The sequence below is a fragment of the Pteropus vampyrus genome, unplaced genomic scaffold (genome assembly GCF_000151845.1).
Source record: "Pteropus vampyrus isolate Shadow unplaced genomic scaffold, Pvam_2.0 Scaffold420, whole genome shotgun sequence".
Lineage (NCBI taxonomy): Eukaryota > Metazoa > Chordata > Mammalia > Chiroptera > Pteropodidae > Pteropus > Pteropus vampyrus.
Genome location: NW_011889201.1, coordinates 223,781 through 243,404, shown reverse-complemented (window position 1 = coordinate 243,404; position 19,624 = coordinate 223,781). Strand labels below are relative to the sequence as shown.

The window sequence follows — 19,624 nt, the reverse complement described above, 5'->3', positions numbered from 1 at the left end:
AAAAATCACTACAGCAAACAAGTCTCAGAAGAATTGTAGTTAATATTTGACCTAGTTGGTTTTTTTATTCTTTGAAAAGGTGTTTTATTCTCCCCGCCCCCCCCCTCGCCATATCAGCTATGTGTACGGGTTATATAATCTTACCTTTTCATAGAAAATAATGGATCCCCATCCATTAACAAGACAACCGCTGGTTCCATTGCGATAGAGTTCTTACAGAATGTTACCGCTAGGGAAACTGAGGCGTGTGTTCCCTGCTCTCCTTCTTCTGCAGGACCGGCCATTGTAACTTTTGCATGTTAGTAACTTTCTCACTATGAATGTCATTCTTCTTCTCATCTAATAGAGAGACTTGGTCATCCACAATCCATTTCAAGCTTTTGAACAGATACATAGGGATCACCCCTCTAGTGTGAAAATGAAATAATATAATTTTGTTTACCACCTTGAGTTGTTTACCAGGGGCTGTGAAAAATATGTTTTGAATTTAGAAGTGTAAAAAACAAGTGTGCTAGCTATCAAAAAAGCTCTCCTTCAGAGTAAACATGTTTATAGAGCAAGACTCAAAACAAAATACTTGATTGTGATAAGCCCAGCCAATGAAAAGAAAGTAAACATGTTTACCACAAAAGCCTTATAAAGAGCCCAGATGGCAGCCAGCTCTCTTCACTTGACTGTTCTTCCAGGGAGCTACCAAGGCTCCCCTGGGCCTTGGGGACAGAGATGCCACTTGGCCTGCCAGCAGTTGGCCTGCCTTGCGTAAGCATCACTCATTTAGTTTAGCCCAGTTTGCCAATGGGGTCGGAAGGATTATGTTTTGTGCCACTGAACTGAACCACAAATGGAAGGCATTTGTGAAATTGAGCCTGGAATTCCCATGATTCTTAAATAGCAACTTGTGATAGATTGGGTGCCAAGTAGGCTTATGGGAAATCTTTCTGACTCCCCAAAAGAGCCCCAGATTAACATTATACACAGCGACCTTCAATGTCCCAGGCACTTTAGTGCGATATCCAGGATATAAAACATGAATCACACCCAGGCACTGCCTCACCTATCTCACCCTGGTGAAGGAACCAAGTAGCTCAAACAGGAAGTTGTTAGAAAAGTCAAGGGCATCCTGAGTGATACCAGGGTTTTCAGAATGCTGGGTACCATGAAGTGAGCCTTAGATGTTGTAAAAGAGGGATGGAGTTCACAAAGTGGGTGTTGGATTATGCACGTGCCAAGGAGGAATCGAGGAAGTTGTGACTTGTCTTAGTACAGTCCAGGAGTAAGTTCAAGAGAAATGACCCAGTGAGAGGTGGCTCGATAGGAAGATGTTAGTGAGTTTTAGAATTCAGAGTCTTAGAGGTGGAGCCATTCTAAGGGATAGTAAGATCCAAATTTTGGTGTTGCCCTCAGGTGTAGAGGAGATAGTAGCCATTAATTAGTACTTAATGAGGCCTTATTCTGTATGGGAAGATATGACAATTTTTAGGTATAGAGGAACTTGCCAAAAGTTGCAGCCAGTAAGTGGTATAGCTAGAATGAGATATAGGAAGTCTGTTCCACAGCCCATAATACTGTACTGTACTGCTTCTCAAATGGACTAGAAACGTTTAGGGTCAGGAAGGTAAGATAAATAAGTGTGTATTCACTCATTCAACAAAGCAATTTTTTTAGTGTCACATCTGTACTAGGCCTGATGTAAGCCTTGACCAGGCTATTGGAAGGACCATCTTCATGGCTACTGAGGTTCATAGAAGTTGACACACTGAAGATATTTAGACAGACACTGTGAACCAGATACCAAAATATCTGAGAAAGGCATAGAAGAACATTCTTGACTTTAGAGGTAAAGGCCATGTGGCGAGGCTGGGAACAGTGGTTCCCTCACATATGATTATGAAGAGAAGGGTTTTGAAGGTTCGAGGAATCATAGGGGAGGTGACAGGCAAAGTAGGCTGGTAGCAGAGCAATAACTTGGCTCTAAGAGAATTAAAGAGAGGCTAACTTTTCCTTCCTTCTTTGCCTGAAGTCAAGGGATGCCCAGTGGTTTCTGGAAAAGGTTAAAGGGACATCTTTAAGAGAAAAAGAAAAGTGTCTAGATTTTTCATGATGTTGATAATGCAGGGGAGTGGGAAGATGTGAACACTGGAGCTATGGCGAAGGATGAGTGGAGCTTCTTCAACACAGAGATGGAATTCTGGGATGACCAGAGGCAGCAGGATGATGGTACACCTCAACCTTGAAGGGGAGGTTACGATTAAGTCACTGATTTTCTATTGCAAGGTTCAAACATAAGCTGGGCTACTTTTTGGGGAAATGTGGAGTGGGGAGCAGATGGATGCAACAGAAGATCAGCCTTCAAGTTTTCAATGAAATGGTAAAATTTTTAGTGAAAAAGAGCAATAAACAAGGGTTTCTAGTTGAGCCTCAGTGAACTAGAAAAGTAATTACATAGAAACCATATTCCCCATGTGTTCTAATTAATCTAATGGTTTACTTAAAAACTTGTTTTTGAGCATAGAGACCAAAGAGTCCTCTGGTGAGTTGAAAGAAATCTTACTAATGAAGGTTAAGTAAAAGTAATAGTGATTAGTTCTAGGCAATTTAATTGAAATGAAGTCAAGTGGGCTTGCTGAAGCCATGGACATTGATGTAGTGACCTATTTGCTTAAATCTGGTTGACCATTTTTACTAGAATTTTAGAACTTAGCTGTTCAAACAGATGTTTATTTTATTTAGGGTACATTTGAGGTTATTATTATTTTAAAAACAGTATTATTCATTCTTCTTTTCCAAACCTTGTTAATCGAGGCCAATTGGCATTTTATTTGTGAGCTGACAATGCATACCTTCTCTTGCAGTTGACGTGCTTTTGGAACCGGGTTCAGCAATGTCAGAAAGTTATTCACAGGTGATGGTGATGGAGTGTGCTCCACCCACTTCTGTTCCCTTTCTATTTTGGTGCCATGTACAACAAAGGAAACTAAGTTAGTAAATTAGAGAAGGATTGAAGTTCTCCCAAGTGCTCTCCTCCCTATCAGATTGTATAACCTATTAGACAGAGTGGGCTTGCTCTTTTTGTGGGACCTGAAGGAACATAAGTGCAAACCACATAAGATGGCCTTGGCATGGGGCTCCCAGGTCTTCTGACCAGTCTTATTTTGCTGCATTAAAAAAATAAATCTATAAAGATATATATGTATATGTGTGTACATTCGTGTGTGTGTGTGTGTGTGCGCGTGTGCGTGTGTATATCTGTGTATATGTACACATATACATACATATTTATATGATGTGGCTATATAAAATTCCAGATTTAGCCTTAAAATCAAGGGAAATCCAGTGGACAACACGTTGAATTTGAGTTTTGTGTCAGGGTCCCTGTAGGAAATAGATGGCTTTGACCTCTTCTCATCTTGAAAGGGGCAAGGGAAGGGTGGGTAATGGCTACTAGAACCTGGAGAAATAGCTGTATGGAGAAGGCTGGCTGGCAGGTGCTCTAACCTGTCATGGAGAGACTTGGTCAACCTGCAGTGCCCTGGCAGAGAGGGAGCCTGAGTGATAAGTGCCCTATCTTCTCTGTCTTGAGGCCTCTATCAGATGTACTCTACTGGAAGCCAGAGGGTAAGGGTACCTGTCATCACAGTCCACACAAGGTAGCCTTTCAAGACACAGAGTGGGTGTGTGTGTGTGGTGGTGGATCTGGAGAAGCAAATGGAAGACCATCCAGTGCATTTCGGCATGTGAACTCCTTATGGCATGTCACTGCCACTCACGATAATCCATAAGAGAAGTCAAGGTGGGAAATGAGTTTCCAGATCTTCAGGATGGCTGAATAACACCTACCTAGCTTTAGAGCAGTAGCTCTCAAAGCATGGTGCTCGGACCAATAGCATCAGTATCACCTGGGAACTTGCTGGAGATTCTTAGGCCCCATCCTGGACCTACTGAATCTGACACCCTGGGGGAAGGGCCCAGCAATTTGTGTTTTATAAGCCTTCCTGGGTTTCTGGTTCTCGTTCAAGATTGAGAACCGCTTCTGGATGTCTTGAGATGTTGGAGGGTCAGCAAATGATGTCATTTTGCTAAGATAGCCATTGTTAGCTTGCTTGGGAATGCTAGTGACAAGCATGTGGTCATATTAATCTGCTGCTTGAAACTGTAAAATCTCACTCCTCCTTTTTGAGGACAAGCACTCTTCAAAAGAAATGGCATAATGGATTACATTTAGATCCTCGGGGCCAATACCCGATGCAGTGTTGCCTTTAATTTACAAGTTCCCCTCAGTCATGCAAGGGAGTTCCAAGGCAGGCCTCAGACTTTTGGAGGTTGTTTTTGAAAAGCAGATGAAAATGCTGCCTGTTCTATTGTTGTTTTCCCCTTGCCTGGCAGTGTTTGGTAAACAACTTGATTGCTGGGTCTTGGCCTCAGGGAACCACAGCTTCTCTTTCCAGCTCCCAGCAGACTTTTTACCAAGCAAGGATTGCTTCAGGGAAAAATAAACAGGGGAGAACAAAACAAAAAAAAAATCACTGTTGTTTTGTGGCTGCCTCTACCTGTTTTTCTGGAACTGTTTTATAACAACAGGCCCTGGGTTTTGGTTCCTTTACTTTAAAAAACAAGGCAGGATATGGTGGCATCCCAGGCTTCTCTCGTCAGAGCTAGTCTGTGGAGTGACCACCAGACTTAGAAAGCCTGTATAGTATCCACTGCAAGAATATATGCATTTTAAAATATGTAAATTGAAAAGGGAGAAAGCGTCATTCTTTCTAATGACCCCCAAAATGGTAATCTAGCTTTCCGCATCTCTAGGAAAACAGATTGAATGTGGCACAATTAATGTTTCAGCACTTCTAGGCTTTTCTGTAAAATATTTTAGTGGGCTTTTAATTCATTGCACCTACTGATTTTCAGGGTTGAGGCAGGGTCGTTGCTGACCCCCTGGGCCAAGGTGCTCTTGGTGGCTCTAGTGAAGTGGAAAAGAGCAAAGGCCTGTTCTGGTGACAGGCAGGACCCCCGGGGCTAAGTCCCTGGCCCTCATTGGATTATTGGCCTTAAAGTGGCAAGAATAATACCCTGCACTTTAGAATGGAGGCAAGGACCCACCTTCACCAGAATTACCTGGGACATTTGGTAGAAAGTTCAGATTCCTAGGACTCGATTGAGAGAATCTTTGGACTGTAGGGGCAGGAATCTGCATTTCAAGCTGGACACCAGTGACACACTTAAGTTTGTAGTCCAAGGCCTTGGTGATTGATACTGCCACAGTATAAATAGTGATTTGGGGTGGGGAGCAAGCGATGGTGTTGCCAGAGGTCGATGACAACAGCAACAGCAGCAACAACAACAACAACAACAACAACAACAACATCATCATCATCATCATCATCATCATCAGTCTATAAGACCTGCATATCATTTTAATGCATTTACTTTTTATTCACAAGTTCTCCATTATTTTGGCTCCCTCCTTTTTCTTAAACCTGAAAACCTTCTTCCTAAAATCATTTTCTTTTGGCCTGAAATATACTTTTCTGAATGTCCTAGTAGAGGTGATAAACTTCTGCTTGTCTCAAAAGATCTTAATTTCACCTTTATTTTTGAAAGACAGTTTTTCTGGGTATATAATTCTAGGTAGACAGATTTTGCCTCTGAGCAGTGTTCTGGATAATTTATTTAGATATCTATCTTCTTTTCTAGTGGTTAAAAGAATTTTTAAAATTGCTATATTTTTCATTTCTAAAGCTCAGAGTTTTGGTTAAGAGTTATAGAGCTCATATTTTATAGTATACATGTACATATGTATACATATGTAATAGTATATGTGTATGTATTTAGTATATATTTTATAGTGTATATACTATAAATGTGTAGAAAAACTATAGTACATGTAGTTTATATAGTATTTTGGTTAGAATTGTAGAACTTGTATTTTATAGTATATAAATGTGTTCATGTATTATATATATGTATGTATACACTATGCATTTTATAGTATTTATAGTATAAATATTTATAAAAGCTACAATATATATTGTTTATATAGTATTTCAGTTAGAATTATAGTTCTTGGTGGAATTGGACTCTTAACAAAACAAAAGAAAAACAAACAAAAAAAATTCCACAAATTGCAGTGGTAGTTTGGTCCTTTATTTCTATATATGCCTGGTGACTTTAACATTTAAGGAAGTCAAGCAAGATAGCACTAATGATCATACTCTAAGAGCATTGTTTGACCAACTTATGTCTTAGCTAGAAAATTCCAGCTATTCCAATCTCAATGAAAATTAAAGCTCGTACGTGAGTTCTCCCATCAGCTCTCCCTCCTCACTGCTGTTATTTGGGGTGACTTTTCTATTACTCACCCTCAAGTATGATATTCTGATTTTGCGGAATGCCTTTTCTACCCCATCTTCTGTTGCCTTCCAAAACTTGCTCAAAATAAGTCCTCTAGAAAGCCTTATCTGCCCAAATACCTACCAAGTTTTTCTGTGTTCACTTGTATAGCTTCTCTGTGCTCCTGAATCCTTCAAGAATCATAGACCTGGAGACATGACGTGACTTCAACAATTATTTGGTATAGGGGTTGCAAGTTTTTTCTTTCTTTTCTTTCTTTTCTTTTCTTTCCCTCTCTCTCTTCCTTCCTTCCTTCCTTCCTTCCATCCTTCCTTCCTTCCTTCCTGCCTGCCTTCCTTCCTTCCTTCCTTCCTGCCTGCCTTTTTTTCTTTTTTTCTACTATTCAAAGATTAGTTGCTATCTTTGAAAAATTATAAAATGTCAGTCACAAAATAATTATTTAGATTATTGCCTTTGTTTGTAAAATTGAAAGCTCTTGAAATCCTCGTGGCAATAATTGGCTAGTTGAGTGCACTTATTGCAGAAAGGATCCAAAATCAGACTAGCGAGAAACCAAGCAGCACTCAGAGAGTTGGAGAACTCAAGTTTATTATGACGGTGGTCTCAGAGGAGCTAGCGTTCTGAAGATCTGGGCCCGGAGCTCAGTTGCAACATTCCTTATATAGACCCTTTTTGGCATGGGCCGATTGGTTAATTTGTCCTCAGACTGTTACAAAGGGCGGGAGTTGCTATGGGTTACTGGCAGTTACAAAGTGTTACAAAGCACAGGAGTTGCTAGGGGATACAAACAGTTTACATTTGTCACTTAGATGAGACAAAAGAGAAGGTGAGTCTTTAGTCAATTTCAAGTACAGCCCATGCAGCAAGCACATTCACAGAAGCAGAACAGAGAGCTGATTAGCCTCTTGAATGAAAATGCCTCTTCATTCCCCCCTTTTGATGCCCATTTAAATTTCTTACAGGGCATCAACCTCTTGATCTCCCTGGGCCAGGTGCTGGTAATTCCACAGCATAAGGATCTTTGCTGCAGTCTTTCTCTCTACTATAGCCTCTATAAGGGAGGTAATCGACTGGACAACAAGAGGCAACAGGCAAGGGAAAAGGAGGCAGGCCCTGATGTGGAGGAGTACTATTCCAACTATGGTCTTAAAGCCCCTGAAGGTAGAGAACCAACCTCTAAAGAGGTTATTAGGGTCCCACCTTGTCCAACTCTGGATGGGTATATGAGCTATTTTTCTAATATTAGTAGCTATGTCAGTTACAGCTTTGCCATTGTCATCTATTTGGAGACAGCAATCGGATCAGTTAAACTTTTCTCATACTCTCCCTTTTTCCGCTAGCAAGTAATCTGAAGCTAAACAGTTTTGATATATTGTTGCACGCATCTCAGACTGTTGTGTGGCAGGAGTTCTAGGACTGAGGCTGTCTGATTAGTAATGATCTAGCATGGCTTGTAACCTGATAATTTGATTAAGCATGTATGTGGGGGTTCGGTAACCCCAGCTCCCGTCTTGGGCTCAAGTTGTGGGGCCATAGTATTGTACGATACAGTAGGGTGGCCATTCATCCTCTCCCCATGTTCGTTGTCCCCCTACTTCAAGTGACCTCTTAGCCCTGGCTTTTAAGTCTTGATAATAAGGGAACACCCAGCTCATTTCCTCCTTTGTCCGATAGGAGGAAGAAGCCGGTTGAATGATCCTGATGGTGCAACTTCCCTTCCAGTTTGCTGGGATTTGGGTATAAGCCTTCTTCCCGCAAATCCAAAAGAGCCCACCTGGCGCTTTTCAACTCCCGGGGCTAGTGGAGTTGAGGGTTTCCCAGAATGTGCCAATAGCTGGGATGGCACGGAAGGGGTTAGGGACCATGCCTTCCTTTATAGTGCAGTTTGTGACAGTTGAGCTTTGGCCGAAAGAGTGGCATGAGGAGGAGTTAGTTATAGCGCTGTCGGTGGCCCAATACCAGGATGGAACTTTGGGCCACCAATTTAGGTCTGTGTGATTTAAAAATAGCATTCTTCTACATGAAGTCTCTCCAACCCACTGAGCATATCTTAGACCTATCTGGCCAAGACATTCTTCTCCTATTACATCTGAAAAGAGGACCCAGATCCTGGATCGACCCTCTTCGTGTTGAACCACCATGTGATTCCACTGAAGGAGGTAAAAGCCATCTAGGCTAGTTCCCTACCAAGGCCAATCCTCACTCATGAGTGCTCCTCCACACACTCAGCCTTTAGTAACACCAAGTTCATGGGCTATCCTCTCAGGTAGGTCAATAAAGAGGTTCTTCCCTAGGCTTTGGCTGAAGGTGACCTTTAGCTGATCGTACATTGGTGGGCTTTGGGGCCTAGGAGACAGTGTAGGTTTTGGTGTGGTTGAATTATGCAACCATTGGACAGTTTCTCCAACTGCTGGGTCCTCTGTGTGGTTATGGACCTTTTCCTTGTCTGAGATCCATCGCCAACATGCCCAAGTTTTCCCTAATTTTTCAGGCTCTTGGCAGGATTGGCCGCTTTCAGATTTCACTTATATGTACCCCATCCAATATTTGAATCCCCAATGAGTGCAGAGTGTGGCATTTAAGGCACACCCTGTGAGTAGCCCCGGTAGTGTTGGACCCTGTACCTTTGCATGCAGTAGACACAAGGGAAAGAAGAAGTGGGGAGACTGGTGCCACACACATGGAAGGAAAAGAGTCTTTAGGGGTGCCATCCTACTTGAATTAGCAAAACAACCAATAATGATCAGACAATCTAGAACCGTAAAAATGTACCAAAGGGAGTTTAGCCTGAACATGTAAGAATTGAGAGGATCCTGACGTGTAGACTAAATAGCTTAGGGCTAAAGTGATTCTTTGACTCAGAGTTCAATTTGAGGATGCTACCAAGGCCAAAAATAAAGCAAGGAGCAAGACGAGTATAATAAAGAGGGTTAGGGCTACAGGAGGGCAACAATACATCTCGACAGTCTGGACGGTTGATCCTCAAGCTTCTGCCGTGCGTAGGCTGGCCAGCTTCCGGGGTGGCCAGAGCAGGGCCGAAGATCTCAGGTGGATTTCTGTTGCCTCCGGAACGTGATTCAGAGCGACTGATCAGGAAGAGGCTCTGCAGTCCATGTCTCCCATTTTTCCAGAGGTGCTGCTCTCTTTGCCTGGGTGTGGTGGATCCATGAGGTGATATCTGCAACTTTAATAGCAGTGGGAGTTGCTAATATAACAGTGTGAGGGCCTGTCCAGCTTGGCTGGAGTGGCTCCTTCTTCCAGTCTTTAACCCATACTTCATCTCCTGGGTGAAAGGGGTGGACCCAATTCCCTAAAGGGATAGGGACTCTTTCTAAGGTTTCCTGGGTGATGTGGTGGAGGATCCTCCCTAAGGCCTGAAAGTGTTGGGACATTTCTAGGTCAGCCATTAATTGAGGATCTCCTTTTAACTTCCCTATCACTGGGGGAGGTCTCCCGTAAAGGATTTCGAAAGGGGAGTAGCCTGAAGGCCTTGGGGTGCATCGCTTTCGGAGTAGAGCCAAAGGCAGCAAATCAATCCAAGGTAACTGGGTTTCCTGACAAAGCTTAGCTGGTGGTTTTGAGGATCTGGTTCATGTGCTCAACTTGCCCTGAACTCTGCGGCCTATAGGCTGTGTGGAGCTTCCATTTGATTCCTAGAGCTTTGGACAAAGTCTGAACTATCTCAAGCACAAAGGCAGGTCCATTGTTTGATCCTATAGAAAGGGGTAGCCTGTATCTTGGAATAATTTTTCTTTATAAGGCTCTAGCTACTTCTTGTGCCTGTTCAGCGCATGTAGGAAAAGCTTCAACCCATCCGGTGTAGGTGCAAACTAACACAAACAGACAGGGCTTGACTTCAGTAAAGTCCACTTCTAGGTCTTCAAGTGGTATAGTTCCAGTTGTTTGCACCCCTGGATTAGACCTTGGCCTTTGGCCAGCGTTGTTTCTTGCACAAGTCACACATCTCGCACTGATCTGGGTGCCCAGGGTTGAGAGTCTGAGTATGAAATAGTAGCAGCCTAACAGGCTTTCTAAAGAAATCTTCCTTTGGTGAGTTAATTCATGATGTTGTTTTACTAGCTGAACTGCCAGTGCAGGGGGAATAAAGAGTCTCTAACCTGGAAGCTCCCACCAGCTCTCCTTCCTCCTGGTTTCCCCTTCATTTGAAGCCCATTGTTCTTCTGCTTTAGTATATTTGGGGATAGAGGCAATTCTGGTGCCAGGAGAACCTTGGAGATTGGCTTAGGACCCATTGGGGCACTTGGTTGGTGGGCAGGCTCCTTAGCTGCTTGGTCTGCTAGTCTGTTTCCCCTACTGACCAGGTTAGTTATTCTCTGCTGGCCCTTGCAGTGAATAACTGCCACTTCAGGAGGCTTCCAAACTGCCTCTAATAGCTGGAGGATTTCTTCTTTGTTCTTGACTTCTTTTCCTCCGTCAGTAATCTCCTCTCTTTATAAATGGCCCCATGTATGTGCAAGGTAGCAAAGGCATACCTTGAGTCAGTGTAGCTATTGGCCCATTTCCCTTCAGCCTGCCGCAGTGCCTGAATAAGTGCCCATAGTTTGGCCCACTGTGATGACCAGCCCTGTGGCTGAGCCTCAGCTCTGATTGCCTCATTGGTAGTTATTGCGTAGCTGGCTTTGTGCTGTCCTTCAGGGATGAAGCTGCTTCCATCTGTGAACAATACCAGTTCTGGGTTCTGAAGAGGAACATCTGTCAGATCTGGCCTGCTTGAGTAAACTTCATTCGTGACCTCCTCATAATTGTGGTCAGGAGGCCCCTCCTCAATAGGCAGAAACTTAGCAGGATTCAATGTACATACAGTTTCAAGGTGGACTTGTGGATTTTCACAAAGCAGTCCTTGATAACGAATTATTCTGGTGTTGGTCACCCACTTACATCCTTGATTATTCATCAGTGCAGTTACAGTATGGGGGACCTTTACATTTATATTTTGTCCCAGCGTAAACTAGTCCGCTTCTCTGACTAGGATTACCGTGGCAGCTAAGATAATTCCGCAGCCACCAGATTTAGCCATTTGGACAAATATGCAATTAGGTGTTGCCATGGCCCAACTGTTTGTGTGAGGACCCCCAGTGCAGTGTGATTCTTCTCTTGTACGAAGACGTTAAAGTCCCATGTCACATCCGGTAGTCCTAATGCTGGGGCGCTGGTTAAGAGTCTCTTTATTTCTCTGAAAGCCTTTTCTTGTTTGGAGCCCCATTCCAGGAGGTCTTTACCAGGCCCAGCTGTGGCCTTATACAGTGGCTTCGCAATCTCAGAGAAACCTGGTATCCAGATCCGACAGAATCCGACAGCCCCTAGGAATTCATGACCCTTTGCTTGGTGTTTGGCTGAGGTGTTGAGTAGATGGCCAGTTTCCTTTCATGTCCTAGTGCCCAACGTCCTTCCGAGATGATGAACCCAAGGTATCTGACCTCTTGTTTGCAAATTTGAGCCTTCTTCCATGACACCTTGTATTCCTTGGTAGAGAGGAGGGCCAGTAAGGCTCTAGTACCTTTCCAGCAGTCTCCTTGGGTGGGGCTAGCCAGCAGCAGGTCATCTACGTACTGGAATAGAGTGCAGTTCAAAGTCTTTCTGGGGAAGGCAGCTAAATCTGTGGCCAGCGCTTCACCAAGCAGGTTGGGTGAGTTCTTGAAGCCCTGTGGCAGTCGAGTCCAGGTCAGTTGCGTTTTTCTCCTGGTGTGTGGGTTTTCCCACTCAAAGGTGAACAAAGGCTGGCTGGCCGGTGATAACCGGAGACTGAAGAAGTCATCTTTAAGGTCGAGGCATGTGAACCAGCTCGCTTGAGCAGGTAAGAGACTCAGGAGGGTGTACGGGTTCGGGACTACCGGATGGATGGTGACCACTGCATTATTGATGGTGTAGAGGTCCTGGATGGGGCTGTAGTCTTTCCCCCTGGGTTTCTTGACCGGCAAGAGCAGAGTGTTCCAAGGTGACTGATACTCAACTAAGATTCCGATATCACATAAATGCTGGATATGGCCTCAATTTCCTAGGCATGCTTCCTGCGGCACTGGATATTGTCTTTTTGTGACAGGGGAGGCTCTTGTTCTCAAGTCTACCACAATGGGTGCATGATTGTTGGCTAGACCTGGGGTCCCCTTTTCTGCCCAGACAGCAGCAACTCTTCTAGCAGACTGGTTAGTTTTATTTGTTTTCTTTCCGGAGAATAAAGACGCCATTCGTCCTCCCCAGGCACAGTCACAGCCATCATTAGAGCAGTCTGGCTCCTCAGTGTGAGCCTGGTAGGCTTTCCTAGGGTAAAGGAGATTTGTGCTCCAAGCTTTGTTAATAAGTCTCTACCCAAAAGGAGGATGGGGCACTCTGGTAGGTACAAAAACTCATGAGTTACTAGGTATCCCCCTAACTGACATGAGCGGGCTTTACAAAACGAGTGGGCGACTTGGTTCCTGGTGGCCCCAATGGTAGTTGCTGTTCGATCCATGAGGAGAGCCACAGGTGTGGTTACCACAGAGTGTTCAGCCTCAGTGTCTACCATAAAAGTCATTGATTGGCCCCCTACTTCTATTGCAACCATAGGCTCCTGGGGGCCTAGGATCAGGGAGCCTGGTCATTCCCAGTCTGATTGTTCTCTTGCCCCACTGATAAGCTCTTAGATGACTGGCTCAGGCTGGTACTTTCCTTTATGAGGTTGATCGAACTTATTGGCCGTTCAGGCGTTTTCCTATGATGAGGGCACTCGTTTCTCCAGTGGCCGATCTCTTTGCAGTAGGCACATTGGTCTCAGCAAAGTGGGGGTCTCCTTTTGGTTTCTCTCTTCCTTGGGGGAGCAGCAGTCTGTTATACTGGACCCGGGTTCCCTAATGCAGCTGCCAGCAGGTACACCTTCTGTTTCATCCTTTTGTCAGCTGCCTTTTGGGCTTCCTGGTCATGGTTTACTAACACTTTGTTTGTGACCTCCAGTAGCTGGGTGGTGTTCATCCCAGCAAAGCCCTCTAATTTTTGAAGCTTGCAGTGGATGTCAGTGAAAGATTGAGCCACAAATGCTACGTTGACCATGCGCTAGTTCTCTTGTGCTTCAGAGTCAAAAGGGGTATACACCTGGAAAGCCTCGCATAGTCTCCCATAGAACTCTGTGGGTGACTCATCTGGCTTCTGGAGTACCTCTGCCATTTTTGACATGTTTGTTGGCTTCCTAGCCCCAGCTTTTACCCCTTGCAGTATGGCCTGCCGGTACCTGTCGAGAGACTCTCTTTCGTGTGGTACGTTGAAGTACCAATTGGGCCTCGTGTCTGCACAGCCCCTGAGGTCCATGCTGTGGGGTCTAGTATACCTTCCAGTGCCTGTCCTTGAAGCCATCCCCATGCTTCTGACAGAATCTGGTGTCGTTCTTTGATGTTGAAGAGAATCAGGAGGAGTTGACAGCAGTCATCCCAGGTAGGCTGATAAGTTTGGAATATGGACTCGAGCAGGACAATCATCAACTGAGGTTTCTCCGAATAGGATGGGGCGTGCTGCTTTTAGTTGAGGAGGTCAGTTGTGCTGAATGGCTTATAGTAGAGGACAGGGCGGCCTAGCTGAAGTGTGCTATATTCTCCAGTCTCAAAGATACCTCGTGCCTCTTGGAGGGGCATCTGCAGGCCTGTAGATTGCTGAACTGGTTGCATGGCCAAGCAAAGATGCTGTGGACTCGGGCTTGGTGGTCGCTTAGGCTGTCGGGGTGGCAAAGGCATGGATGGTGGAGGGCTGTCTGGCAATTGTGGGTAGAGTGGCTGCACGGGGACTGGCAGAGCTGCTGAGATGTACGGTGGTGGGAAGATAGGTTCTTCCTTGGGGTCCCCTTGGTGGATGAATTTTGCTGGCTCCTCTTTGTCTTTTCCCCGAGTCGGTCGGGCCACAAGTACCTTACTCTGTCCCTGCGTATTCATGCATAACTGGACCCGAAGGGAGCATTATAGTAGCGATTTGCAACCATGAGTCTATATACGGAAACTGGTCTGGATGTCCAGGGGTCCCTGTCATTACCCAGTACACAGCTCTCACAGTTGGGAGGTCTAGGGTCCTTTCCGAGGGCCATCGTACCCCGAAGGCGGGCCATTCAGTCTCAAAAAGAGTACGAAGCTTTCCTGGGATTAGCTTGACCCTGTAATCCTCTGAGAAACCTTTCTTAAAATTTTTCAACATGCAATTTAAGACAGCTGGCTTAGAGGAACCTCCCCGCATGCCTCCCATGACAGACAATAGTTACACAACATGGAGGTTTGAGGGATAGGATGGGGGAAACTTTGGAGGGGACGTCATTTGCTTAGCCTGTCTCCGGCTACACCCCTCTTGGGGATATTTCAGGCACCTCTTAGCATTGATGGGTTGGTATAAACCCCTGACCTGGATTACTGTAGTAGACTCCTCACAGAGATCCAGTGACACCACCTTACGGCGTATGAGGTTCGCCACGGAACTGCGGATTGGGGCTCAACTCTTGTTTTGTGGCAAGGCCACGTGTTAGTCATTCAGCACTCAATCTCTTTCATGCAACCTCCCACCATTCCTTAACCTGTCCTGTGGAGAGTAGGCAGTCGCTCCTCTTAACCTGTGGAGGATGCTTGGTTACTCTCTGGAGGGTGGTCGGGCCTCTCTTTGCCCAATGTTAACCAAACACATTCCACCCTGTGATGGTGACACAGAGACAAACAAGGGTGGGTGCCCCCTCCAAAGAGAAGACCATTCAGATGCTCATCTGGCCATGGCCTGAAGGAGCTCAGGTGACTAACGATTGGACACTAATCCAGTGCTGCTCTGGACCGTATGCTGTATACCACAGAACTGCAGAATGAGCCCACTTGGACTCTGTAGCCTTTAGGAGACCTTAAGGGTGCCTAGCTGTGGAGCCACAAACTCGAACCCAACCGATCAAGTCGGCCAAGCCGCTCATTCATTCACTCATTCACATATCAGGTTAAAACATGGCCTCCCCACTTTTCGAAGGCCCTAACCTGACGTCTCCTCCACTGGGGAGACCCTGATGTCTCCTCTTCCCTTTTAGAGACCCTGATGTCTTCCCTACTGGGAAGACCCTGACCAGTGTCTTCTAACTGAAGACTAGGAGGTAATCAAGCTCCTCTTCTATCTGGAGACGGGGCCTGACTAGGGGCTGATCCTGGGACCTTACCTTATCCTGTGGTGAGTTTGTCTCTCCCTCTTATGAGTCCGGTTGGGAGCTCAGCTGTCCTGGGAGTTGGGGTGCCAGTCCGAAAGAGAACTCGGAATACTCATCAGGTGGCACACCTCTTCGTTTGTCTTGGAGCTCCTTTGCCCCGGTATGACCAAGCCACTGGTCCAGTGGCTCAAAGGGCTGGCATGGTTGGAATCTCACTAGAACTTCCAGAAATGTTGCAGAAAGGAGTCAAAATTAGGCAGGTGAGAAACCAGGCAGCACTCAGAGAGTTGGAGAACTCAGGTTTATTATGACGGTGGTCTCAGAGGAGCTAGCGCTCTGAAGATCTGGGCTCGGAGTTCAGAAACAACATTTCTTATATAGACCCTTTTTGGCATGGGCTGATTGGTTAATTTGTCCTCAGACTGTTACAAAGCGGCGGGAGTTGCTATGGTTGCAGGTAGTTACATTGAATTACAAAGTGCAGGAGTTGCTAGAGGGTACAAACATTACATTTGTTGCTTAGACAGATCAAACAAAAGGGAACGTGAGTCTTTAGTCAATTTTGAGTACAGCCCATGCAGCAAGCATATTTACAGAAGCAGAGCAGAGAGCTGATTTGCCTTTTGAATGGAAATTCTTCTTCACACTGGCTGCCCTCTTAGCTGAGAAAGCACAGGTTGTCCAGTTTGTCACATTCCTCACTGCCCTCTCTACTTCACACCTGGCTTTGACACCTGGCCTACTTCTCTTAGTTGCATTATTTGCGTGGTCATCGTGAGGTGCTTTAGCTTTCTCTGTATGAACAAGAAAGCTCAGGGTCAGAAAGGTTAAGTGTCCTCTATAAGGGCTTGTAGCCAAAACTCACTCAAGGAAGGTTGAGTCAGAAGCATGTCTAGTACAAGGTAGGTACTGAAAATTTCTGTATTAGTGTATTGACTGGAAAATACTGAGTTCTTACGAGCACAGTTTTGTGAAGTCAAGCTCCTGCTACTGTGTGGTCTTGGGCAAGTTACAAAAACTCTCTGTGCCTCATTTTTCTTGTCTGTACATTGAACGTATTAAGAGTTTCTACTAGGAACTTTGTTGTAAGAATCAAATTAAGTGAAATAACTGTTGTGAAATACTAAAAGCAATATCCAGCACAGAGTGAGTTTTCAATAAATGGCAGTTATATTTTTATAGAATGCTGAAGAATTAATTTTTTCAATTGTTGATGTGTTTGTTGACTCAATAAATCTATATTGAGTGTCTGCTATGAGCCAGACATTTTTTTCTGAAGTTTTGGAGTATAGTGTTAAACAAAACAGAGAGATTACCTCTCTTATCTGTGGAGCTTATATTCTAGTGGGGAAGACAAGTAAATTAAATGAGAAAAAAGTTTATAGATTATGACAAGAGCTCTGGAGAAAGTAAATAGGATGATGTCATTGAGAGTCACTGGGGACCTAGTTTGAAAGTAGGCAGGTCAGCCTTCTTATGGCCTTTGCTCGTAAGACCCAGTGACAAGAAGGAGCCAGTTGTGTAAGAAATAGGTGCTGGCATTCCAGGTAGCTGGAAAAGCAGTGCAGTGCGTCAGTCCTGAGGCAGAAACATATTTGGCAACCTCTGCCCACTTCTTTTTGCTGTGTGACTCAGTGGCTTTGGAGAGTCTTTGAGCCTTGATATGCTTTTTTGGATCTCAAGGCTGCTTGAGCTTAGAAAATAGGTTTCCATCGTGTGTACTCAAATTGTGGTCCTCGATTGACAGCATCAGGATTCCCTGGTGGTTTGGTAGAAATGCAGAATCTCAAGCCCCACTTTAGAACTACTGAAGCAGAATCTCTTGGAATGGGGCCCAGGAATCAGTATTTTAAAAAACTCTCCAAGTTATGCTCATGCACACTTAAGTTTGATAGACACTCATTTCTATAATACATTTGGGCAGATTTTCATACGAGTTGGAGCTGTACTCTCTGGAGGGGAATGGAAGCCTTTCATGGGAACCCAGACAATGCTGTCAGCCAACAAGGGTGCCTGCTTACCAGAGGTGGGCACTGGTGCCAGAGTGAGAAGTCTTCTATTGCATGTACAAAAACCCCTCTGTCCACAGCACATCTTTGATTTTAATGGCAGATTGGCACAAGAGTGATTTGTGGTAAAAATAAATAAGTAAATAAAAATAAAAAAATATGTATCTTTTTTTTAATCAGGAAGCTTAAAGCAGAAGCTAATATTTTAGATTATTTAGGATAAGTATGCTTTACCAAAAATAACAGAGAAGCTAAGAGGTAGAAGGGATTTGGGGCATATCAGTTAATGCCCTGACTTTGCAAACAAAGAGACTGGAATCCTGAGATGTTATATCGCTTTCTTGAGGACATGCAATTGATTGGTGACAGTACTGGGTTCAGAATTTAGGTTCTCCACTTTTATATCTGCACTTTACTTAGTATGTTCTCTCTTGATGGAGAATCTTCATGAGTCTTGCTCCTTATATAATTCATAAACATTTTTAGAATTATTTTGGAGGAAAAATTATGGTTACCACTTTTACTAGTTTTGATGTTCATTATTATTTTTAAAATAATTTTAAATTATTAGCTAATATTTTCATGTTTTTTTCATCCTCTGGAAAAGATAATTACTTAATAAGAAATGGTACATTTGTCCATGTAAGATTTAAGTTAAAACAGCTTACTGTTACCAGAGCATTTTATAATGGGGAATAATGTTTTTGTAATGCCAAAATATGTAAAATAGTTGGCACAAAGTCTACAATAAACAACAACTTTTCAGTGTATGTATTAAAGTAATTGGTAAATGTATCTTTCAAAACAGTATTTCCTGTTCATATTTTACAGCATCACACTTGATATATTGACATACCCTCGTTTGAAAGGTGTTTTCCCCTACCTCTAGATTCTATGTCTGTCTTGCTGTTTTCAAGTGTAAGGAAGTGGTGGTTTTAGAAGTTACATCTTCGTTATGTGTAAAAAATGTTTTTGTGTTACAGTGTCCCAGGAGCTTTTGCTGACAATTCCAGTTTCCAAACAAAACATTTGGGCAATGGTGAGGGCTTCGATCCCTTCTCTGATTTGCTGTCAACCATGAATGGGTGGATGTGATGCCTGCTGGCCGAAAGGGTGAGTGAACATTTATGATTACTCATCTGAAAATGTGCAAGACAAAAAGTCAGCTGAAAGGATCCTACACAGTGCAGGAAACTGATAAAAGTCTTAAGTTGATCAGAACAATTGCACTGAGGATGAGAGATTCTCATTTCAAAAGGAGGGACAAACTCTGTCATTTTCTGGTGTAATCATTTTGGATAACTCTTAGAATGATCTGAGGATTTACAAAAGGCATAATAGGACATAGGAGAATTTTTTTTTTTTTTGGTTGCATGTTTCTTTTAATCCTATGCTAAAGGACGGACTACCGAAATTATGAGCCACGTGCACAGTTGAATGAGTATTACTTTTTTCGTCCATTGCAACTTGGTGACAAAATGAACCCTCATGAAATAAGACTAGAAGGACCTTATCTTGATTTTCAGGGAAAATTTAAGTCTGATGTGTTCATTGAGAAGGTCCCATCTCAAGCCTTCTTTATGATTAGAAAGCTAAAGAGTTAGGAACTTTGGACGCTCAAATATTTCAGAAAGACTCATGGACATTTTCTTCTATCGCAGTTTACCTCATCAAATTATTCATTGTCATTTTCAGGGGGAGGTTAGAAGGGTTACAGTAATCTTTTCCTGTTTTATATATTATCTGATTTTGATGGCATCTATCATATTCCTAAGAAATCAATGGCTCCCATGTAGTAATGAATGAACAATTGTGAATTGCTTTTATTAGAGACAGTATTTGATTGAGTCCAGGTCTTTTGGGTAAATGCTCTGACGTCATTCAGTGGTAGCTTTGTCGTAAAGTGAGGTCGGTTTTATGGGGAACATTGTTTCAGGCTTTGTATTGAATGGCATTTAATGTAAGAACTATTGGCATAAGCCCTTCTTGTTTGTCTTAGTTTAGTTGTATATCAGACAGATTCTAATTAATAGAGAGAAGAAAGCAAAGTAGAAAGAAAAATATATTGGAAATTGGTGACTTATCAGCTACCTGGCATGGGGCAAGTTAGTCTCTGTTTTGAGTT

At 43.7% G+C, this 19,624-nt stretch overlaps 1 protein-coding gene across 1 annotated transcript in view; it reads left to right on the top strand.

Moving 5' to 3' along the window:
* LOC105306092 overlaps positions 1–19,624 on the top strand; it is a 209,966-nt gene that overhangs the window by 72,568 nt on the left and 117,774 nt on the right. Inside the window, exon 5 of the mRNA XM_023523837.1 lies at positions 18,483–18,612. Coding sequence (XP_023379605.1) covers positions 18,483–18,594 — 112 coding nt within the window. The 3' untranslated portion in view covers positions 18,595–18,612. The remainder of the gene's footprint in view (positions 1–18,482; positions 18,613–19,624) is intronic.